Source organism: Microtus oregoni, unplaced genomic scaffold (genome assembly GCF_018167655.1).
Source record: "Microtus oregoni isolate MIOR12 unplaced genomic scaffold, Mior012 000043F_ref0000047, whole genome shotgun sequence".
Classification (NCBI taxonomy): domain Eukaryota; kingdom Metazoa; phylum Chordata; class Mammalia; order Rodentia; family Cricetidae; genus Microtus; species Microtus oregoni.
The window spans coordinates 9,007,573-9,016,903 of record NW_024543210.1 but is presented as its reverse complement, the minus strand read 5'-3'; the positions used below and the strand labels follow the sequence as shown (position 1 = coordinate 9,016,903).

General features: G+C 47.9%; 1 protein-coding gene across 1 annotated transcript; it reads left to right on the top strand.

The window, feature by feature from the left end:
* The first annotated feature begins 1,050 nt into the window (after window positions 1-1,050).
* On the top strand, window positions 1,051-6,137 carry LOC121434400 (serine protease inhibitor A3F-like). Its single transcript, XM_041633308.1, has 4 exons — window positions 1,051-1,657; window positions 3,542-3,815; window positions 4,796-4,946; window positions 5,943-6,137. The coding sequence occupies exons 1-4, from the start codon at window positions 1,051-1,053 to the stop codon at window positions 6,135-6,137; spliced, it is 1,227 nt and encodes a 408-aa protein (XP_041489242.1).
* The last annotated feature ends 3,194 nt before the right edge of the window (window positions 6,138-9,331 follow it).

Genomic DNA, 9,331 nt, shown 5'->3' with positions numbered 1-9,331 from the left:
GCTGTGAGATTTCTTTTTTTTTTTAACTTTTCTTTTATTGAGAAAAGGAGAAAAAAAAACAAGTTTCCTCCTCCTCCCAGCCTCCCATTTCCCTCCCCCCTCCTCCCACCCTTCTCCCCCTCCCCCCACTCCTCTCCACCTCCCTCTCCAGTCAAATGAACAGTCAGGGTTCCCTGCCCTGCGGTAAGTCCTAGGTCCTCCCCGCTCCGTCCATTTCTAGGAAGGTGAACATCCAAACTGGCTAGGCTCCCACAAAGCCAGCACAGTACTTAGGTTCAAAACCCCATGCCATTGTCCTTGGGTTCTCATCAGCCCTCATTGTTCGCCATGCTCAGAGAGTCCAGTTTTATCCCATGCTTTTTCAGTGACAGTCCAGCTGGCCTTGGTGAGCTCCCAATAGATCAGCCCCCTTGTCTCAGTGGGTGGGTGCACCCCTCGTGGTCCTGACTTCTTTGCTCATGTTCTCCCTCCTTCTGCTCCTCATTGGGACCTTGGGAACTCAGTCCAGTGCTCCAGTGTGGGTCTCTGTCTCTGTCTCCATCCATCACCAGATGAAGGTTCTTTATAAGAGATTTCTTATATATATCCATTAGAGGTTGGGTGCACTCTGTCTAAGATTTCTTTTTGAGTCCTGACTAGAAGTTGGTGATGAGGTAGGGGGCACAAGTGCAAAGGAGGAGGTCCCCTGCCTTCTAATGAGCGCTTAAGTCAAGCCAGAAGAGAAGAGGTAACATTCAAATTACACAAGCCTTGATCCCAGCCCCAAGTCTTCTCTTGCTTACCCTGTGACTCTAACCAATCTCCTCATCTCTCTTGGTCTTGGTTATCTATTAGGAACACTGGCTACAGCAACAGCACTTCTTCCTGTAGTGAAAAGGAGCAGAGGGTGTGGCACTGCTATCTAAGGGGCCAGGGCACCTCCCATGCACAGTCAGAAAGGCAGCAAAGGGACACAGTGCAGGCCAGGTGGAAGGAATAGGAGGTGGTCAGGGAATCATGTGGCCTCCTAAGATAAAAGGATCTTCTCTTTTCAACCAGGAAACTAGAGTAATGGCAGGGATCTCAACTGATGTCCTCTCCAGACCAGATGACATTTTGGGAAGGGCTGCTGCAGGCCAGGAAATCCAAAACAAGAGAACACCAGTGGACAATCTATCATTGACATCCAGCAACAATGACTTCTCCTTCAGCCTCTACAAGGAGCTGGCCTTAAAGAATCCAGGTGAAAACATCGTCTTCTCCCCACTCAGCATCTCAGCTGCCTTGGCCGTCCTGTCACTGGGAGCAAGTAACAGCACTCTGCAAGAGATTCTAGAAGGTCTCAAGTTCAATCTCACAGAGACCCCTGAGGCAGACATTCACCGGGGCTTTGGGCAGCTCCTACTCATGCTCAGTCAGCCAGGGGACCAGGTGCAGATCAACACAGGCAGCGCCATGTTTGTTGAAAAGCGCCTGCAGATCCTGGCAGAGTTCAAGGAGAAGACAAGGGCGTTGTACCAGGCTGAGGCCTCAAGTGCTGACTTCCAGCAGCCTCATAAGGCCAAAAAGCTCATCAATGACTACGTGAGTAAACAGACCCAGGGGAAGATCAAGGAACTGATCTCAGGCCTGAATGAGAATACAGTAATGGTGCTGGTGAACTACATCTACTTTAAAGGTGAGGATGGGCACTGTTTCATGAGTGGTTGAGGAGGGTGTTGGTTGGGCACCTTCTGTCCATACATACACTGAGCACTGGAAAGAAGGGGCTCATGGCCTAGAAGACATGGGTTCCTAACTTCTTTTTACTAACTGGCCTTACTTTAGCTCTGTGGTATTCTGGAAAATGGTTGCAGTTCCTTGTACTGACTCCACAGAAGCCCTGAGGTCTCAGTGACTCATTTTGGCTCTGACTTAAACTGATTGACTAGGAGACACAAGAGCTGGGATATCCAGTTCGACCTAAGTGTTGAGAAGCCAGTTCATCTCCCTGAAAAGGCACGTCCGTCATTCTGTCTGCTCCAGCATTTCTAATATACTTCTTAGCAGGTGTCCTTCCCTGCTGGAGAGCCCCTGTATCTAGGTGGGTACAGATGTGCTGAGGAGTTCTTGACCTAAGGAACCTTGCTATCCCAGTCTTAAAGGGAAAATAGCATTGCCACAGGTGGTGAAAAACCCTTCATGCATCCCTATGCAGCACCTCTCCCCTGATCCTCTCTGCATTAGGCTTGACCTCAGCATGGGAAGGCAGGAACCGGACAAAGTCATTAGTGAAAAGAAAACCCAGCCATGTTGTGTTCTTATGTGGTGTATGGCTGCTCTGTGGAGTTTGTTTCTGTAAGACAACTAGCCTGGCAGCCTGGGAGGCCACAGTGCCCAAGACTCTCTCCTGAGCCATGGCATCTGGAGTTTTGGGAGACTGAGCTAAAATTGCCTTGGGTAAGAGTTTGGGATGGACATCCAGAGTCCACACCCACAAACACAGCCTGGTAGAGAGCAGAGACTGAGGTGACAGCCCACAGAACAATTACTGATGAAAATCGTGATCGACTAGATCTGAAGTGGATTTGAGGCTGGATGTGTAAATGTACTAGTCCAGTGCAGAGAAGGACAGGTTCTGAGACTACAGACAGAGAACCCATTGGCTGTAAATAGAACAGGGAAAAGGAGAGGAGGAAGGAGGGCAGGAGTCCAGGATGGCCCCAGTGCTGCTGTGCTCTGAGGAGAGGGAAGCAGAGGAATGGCCTGAAGGATGGGCATGGCTTTCTCTGCTGGCCCAGGACCCAAACTCCAAGGCTGCTTGGCTATGAGGAGGTGGTGTTGTATGTTTATACTGCTGGATCCTGAGCCCAAGAAGCTGTCCATGCACCAGTCCCCTAGGGTGTGTTGCAGATGATCACATGTGCTTGGATTGTTAGGCAAGTCTGGACAGGATATCTGATTTCATGGAGGGGAACATGGCCACGCATGAGATGAAGAGTCAATATCCGTGTCTTAGCCACCGACTGTGGGGTCCTGGGAATCGGACCTGACAAACTGCAGGTCTCTAGAGCTTCAGTCTAAGCCCACACTTGACTCTGGACACTAAGTCCCCTTAGGTGGTTCACACTAAAGGGCGCCATGGACAGATCACAGTGTGGGAAGAAACAGTCTCGTTGTGCTTCTCTGAAAACATGTCCCACAAGTGACTGCCTTCAACACAGTGTCCTCCTAAGGAAGAGGGATCCCCAGCTCTCCCCCAAGCACTAGTCTCTCTCTTTCTCTCTCATTTCTTTCTTACACGCACACCCTCAGATCCCAGATTGTTTCTCAGGCACATCTAAGAGCCAGTCTTTGGTTTTGAGTTCCCTTTTCCAAACCAAGTCTGTGGATTCTTTTCATTCGTAGATCTGCATCATCCCAGGTCTTGTTTTTCAACATAGAGAGTGAAACCAACATGGGACAGTACACACTGTGTGTTGAAGATGGGATGATTGTTCTCATGACTCAGAAGCTAGGCAGAAATGGGGAGTAGGTGGGGTCTCCCCTGCTGTTACATTCTAATGGCCTGTTCCACATTTAGGGAAATGGAAGTTTCCCTTTGATCCTCGTGACACATTCGAATCTGAGTTTCACTTGGATAAGGACAGATCTGTGAAGGTGCCAATGATGAAAATTGAGCACCTGACCACACCCTACTTCCGGGATAAGGAGCTGTCCTGCACTGTGGTGGAGCTGAAGTACACAGGCAATGCCAGCGCCCTGTTCATCCTCCCTGACAAGGGCAGGATGCAGCAGGTGGAAGCCAGCCTTCAGCCAGAGACCCTGAGGAAGTGGAAGGACTCTCTGATGCCCAGGTGAGTGCCTGCAGGACACAGAGCTGGCCTGAGTCGACAACCGACAATAGTTCTGGAGCCCACTGTCTCTGTACCTCAAAACCTCACTAATACCTGTGTAATGGCTGAATGGTCAGCAGGGACGGGTGGAGTGCCGAATGATGTAATGGCTGTGGTGGTGGAATAGCAGGGGCGGGTGGAGGGCAGGTGAGTTTCCTCTGCAAACTGTGGAGTTGAGAAAAATTTTACTGTCATTTTAGTTGTTTTTAAGAGAGGATCAGCTATAGCGGGACCTAAAGATTCTTCTATGTCTAACGGGCTGTACTTAGACAGATTCCTGCATGGGTGTGGGAAGGCAGAGGGAGTGAGGGTGAAGGAGATCAGCTCTGAGAATCAGCTCTGCCCTGTGCAGCCATCGCATCCCTCATCACTCATTCATTCACCAGTGTGCAATGATGACTGGAAGACCTACTCTGTGCTGTGCTATAATTTTAGACCCTGAGATGATATCAGAGACTCAAGAAGAAAATCTCTTATCCTCTCAAGCTTATCTTGGAATTGAAGAGCACAGAGTAGGTGATTGAAAATACAATATATCATGACTTGACTACTAAAAAGTGAGAGGCAGTGAGACCCAAAAGGGGAGTTTCCAAAGATAAGTACAGCTGGATTCGAGCGGAGGGTGCAGCTTTAACTAGAAGTTCATTAGATGAAGTCTGAGTCCACATGACAGGGGAACGGCTGCATTTGTGGATCTAGGAGAAAAGCATTCCTGTTAAAGGAACAGCTGGAACCTAGCCACACTGACTGCCCACTGTAAACACTCTCAGGCATTAACAGTTAAGTAATTCTTCAGGAAAACAAAATAAAGAGTCTACGCATGGATGGAAAGACAGCTTCCCTCTCGTGAAAGGACTGTCTGTGGAGAGATGCATTAGCAACAAGGTAGGCTGGTGGGGTCAGGGACCAGTGACCCTTATGTTTCTCTATGTCATTCTCAGGAAGATCGACAAGCTCTATATTCCCAAGTTCTCCATCTCTACTGACTACAGCCTGGAGAAAATCCTTCCACAGCTGGGTATCAGGAAAGTCTTCTCCACACAGGCTGACCTGTCTGGGATCACAGGGTGCAAGAACCTCGGGGTCTCTCAGGTATACCAATAAATACTAGGTGGCTCTCCTAGGGTTTGAGAATATATATAGGGAGAATGAGGTGTAGGGGGAAGGACTGATGTGTGCATGAGAAAGCCTGAGACTCACTTATGCCTTGGAGAGGCAGATTAAAACCTATAGACTCCCCCTGGATACCATGCAGCTCGTCCCTTCTCTACCCTGTGAACATAATCTGATTCAGGATCCCGGGGTGGAAAAGAGCTTGTGCTTTAGGTAAGACCACCATAGTAACCACCTGGTGCTGCACTGTGGGTGCTACCCACAATCCTCTGCAGGTGCCAACCACAATCCACTGCAGGTGACACCACAATCCACTGCGGGTGCCACCCACAATCCACTGCAGGTTCCACCAACAATCCACAAAGCACTTCCAGTCTCCGCTTCTTCAATTGAAGCTGGCTCAGAACTTCCTGAATAGCACACAGAACAATAGCAGTGCAGGAAATAGAAAGGATGAGTAGCAGTTGAGATGTAAAGCTTAAGAATAGGAGAGAAGACGCCTTAGGACCTCACACTACATCCCCAGATGCACAGCCTGGCAATGCTTAGTGTTCTCTCCAGTGCCCACACAGCAGGGCATGGCAGTCTGGGAAAGAGAAGCCATGCCATGTGCATTGCAGCAGTTTGCCCCAAGGAGGCTGGAGCAGGAGGGATGCTGAATCTGCACTGGCTGCAAACATCCTTAGTATTCCCTGTGAGTCTCCTGAGAAGGTGCCTGTGGAGTAATGTGGGAGTTACCTATACCCATCCTCCAGTTTGTGGTGGGTTTGAGGACAGTAGAGATTCTCAGAGACTGAGAAGACCCTTGGTGGCCTCATCTCACACCCTGAGAGGTGACCTGGAAACCCCAGGGGTAGAGTTCATGGCAGGAACAAACAAGCTCACCAGTGTCTGAGGTCAGCAGTCGATGCTTGCTCCAGGAATCTCCTCTGCTGCCTACCCTGGTCTCCAGTGAGTGATGTCTTTCTCCTACAGGTAGTCCACAAGGCTGTGCTGGATGTTGATGAGAAAGGCACAAAAGCAGCAGCTGCCACAGGAGTAAACGTTGAATTTCGGCGTGGAATAATCAACCCTTTGATTTTGAGTTTAGACAGGCCATTCCTGATGATTATCCTTGACACAATCACTCAAGTTGCCCTCTTTTTGGCCAAGGTCATGAATCCCAAGTGAGACTAGAACTTTCCAAATGGTGATGCTTCCTCCTGGGAGCCAAGGATTAAGCCTGTATGTGGGTCTCTATATTCATTTTATCCTCCATGTTCTGATTGGCTGAGGCGTGTCTGGATTGGACAGGACATTGACTAACTGTATGACTGTATGCACAGGGTCCAATGGACAGTCAGTATCAAGTTCCTGTCCTCATGCAGCACTAGCTCATGTTCCTGAGACTGAACTCTGTCTTTGCGGCCCCTCCCCGCTGCTGCTCCTGAATCGACCTCTACCCAAAGCCTGGAGCCTGGCAGGTAGTCACAGTCCCTATCTAGGCTGTGGTTATGTCTGCCTTCATCTTGACAGGCTTGATGGAAATATGCAAGCATGTAGGCATCCATGGGGACCTCAGCTCCAGAACTGAGCAGGGAAACTGCTGGGTGAGTCTGTTTCCAGAATCTGGGACCACTTGGTGCCCAGTTCCTGCCTCACACTATCTCTCTTCCAGGCTCTGCCACCACTGTCCCATCAGGGGCTCCTATCCCTGCCCACATCTGGCACTGGATTATATCACCTATTCCTGCAGCTTCAGGGAGTCAGTTGGTCAGCTCAGCTCCTTTCCCCCTAGTGTACTTACTTAGGTCAGAGGAGCCATTTTCTAGGTTCCCCACTGACAACCTCACACCACAGATGAACACCACCTCCTTCTTTACCCAAAATGCAGCACTTGGAGCAAATGATCAATAAACATATATCTGCATGGAAAATAGTCAGGCAATGTTTACTCAGCTCCTGTAGGCTGGGGTGTGGCCTCCAATGACAACAGGGTAGGAGAGATTGTCAATCACATTGTGTGAATCATGTGATGAACCTCTGACATATATGGTAATATCTGTCTCTTTTATGGATGAGGAACCTGAGACACAGAGAAGCTATATCACTATCCTATTTCATCACAGCTCAACATTATTACTGACAGGATGATCTCCCAAGAGTCCTGATGCCAGAGGAACAGGCTTGCCCAAGCTGATATTCTTAGCTCAAGAGATCACTATGGTGGTGAACAGATGGAACATTTAACAAGGCAATGGATGCTTCCCAGAGAACACCCAAATAAGTCTAAGGATCATGTGACCTCGGTGCTGAGGTCAGAGGAGGATGAGAAGGTGGTCAGATGATCAGAAAAATGCTTTTGGCAGGGCACACAGCAATGGAGGTATTCTAAGAATAACTGGGTGTTTAGGAAAGAAAAAATAATCACCAAATGGCAAAGATGGAGCCTAGGAGAATCCTGAAATTACACAGAATGACAGGGAGCTCTGGAGGGGTGACTAACTGTTCCTGTCCTGGGATCCTCAAGCCGCTCCGTGCAAACGTGGGGAATGGCACTGAGGGCAGCTGCAGGGAATAGGAGACCACATCTGGAGTGAAAGTGGGTGATTTCAACTCAAAAAGGAGCTGGTTTTGTACCTAGATAGAAGACAAAAGGAAGTTAAGTTTCTTTGAGTTATGGTGCTGAGTGTCTAAGAGACTCCATCAGCCCTGAAACACTGCTGGAGGCCTGCACAGAGAGGGACATTTGTATGTTCAATTGAGACATCTTGAGTCTCAAGGCTTCTGAGACACACTGGGCAGGAGGACATGTGATTGCAGACAATTACAGCCTGAGGGTCTCACACAAGACTCCCTTCCACTTTGAGCACTGAGACACCACCCATGGGAGCCATCGAGGGAGAAAGTGGAGACCCATGTATTGGAAGCACCTGTGTCCCAACAATTTCACTCTGTCCAATCAAGTCCCTGAGGTCACCACCTCATGAGTTCCATGAGCACTGGCATGCCGCAGCTGTGTCCCTCCATCCGTCGTTGTTCAAACCCAGAATCTAAGGTGCCTGGTGCTGAAGACATCTCATGCTGCTGGGAGCTGGGTCTGAACACTAAGTGTCATTATTAGGATTCACTATAGGAACGAATGCTACAGGACAAATCTCTACCTAAAGGGAATTTACTGGAAAGATTTAAAAGCCGTGGCCCAATTAGTACAAAAATAGCTGTCTCCCAATGGAAGAGTCAGGAATCAAGTGGTTGTTTATTCTACAAGCGGAGAAGTCTCACCTGGTCAGTATGTGCTGGAATCCTGAAGAAGTGGCTCAGATGCCAGTGAAGGAGTGGACTTGCCAGTGAGAGCGAGAGGAAGCAGGTAAAGGAAGCAGGCATCCCTGCGTGTCCTTTATATAGGCCGCCTGCAGAAAGTGTGGCCCAGATTAAAGGTGAATTTCCCACCCCAAAAGATCCAGATTAAAAGTATCTCTTCCCACAATAAATAATTTAATTAAGAAAAATTTTCTCATAGTTGTACCCAGCTTCTTGGTGACTGTTAATTCCAAATGGAGTAAAGTTAACTTTAATCCATACACTCATCACAAATTCATCCCTTTTCAACTTAAAATGCTTCCGTATCTCCATAAATTATGCTCAATTTCTGCTATGGTAATACTATAACCAGGTCTGAGCTATGTCTCAGAAAGTTTAACTGTTACACGGATAATAACAGGTCATAGTTACATCAATCATAACTCTCCTTTGTTCCCCCACAGATCCATTACTAACATTATAATAGACCATGTTTATTAAGAAGCATTGTTTTAGTATCTAAAACTTGAATATTATATCCACTGATATTCTCTTAATTGATGTTACACTATATGATGAATAAATTGAGAAAAGAAAACACATATATCTGTACAAACACATTCTCTATCAGAAAAGAGCAGAAACCTTGTGTCACTAATAACACACATTTCTGCATCCACCGTTGCTGGCATTGGTCACTGTGGTCCTCCTTGGCTCACTCTGTATTCCCTGCACACTCAGCGAACACCTCACCAGGTCTTCACTCTTTCCTGCAGACATGACCCAGGCCTTCATGCCCTTTGTCATCCTGCCTGATTGGTTTCTTGAAGTTTCCCATCTTAAATCAAGATGTGGTAACACAAAGAGATGTCCTAAAGGATCACATGACTCTAGACATAATCTTTCTCCCCTCAGCTGTGGACAAGCATAGAATTCTGCTTGGTAATCAGGAAAAATCACTCCTACTAACACAGTTATATTACAAAACTGTTAGAAAAAAGCCATCAGAAACCTAAACAGCCAGGCAAGTCTGAGCTTTCAATTCAGTGGAATGTTGTACTTCTTGGCAGGAGTAACCCAAT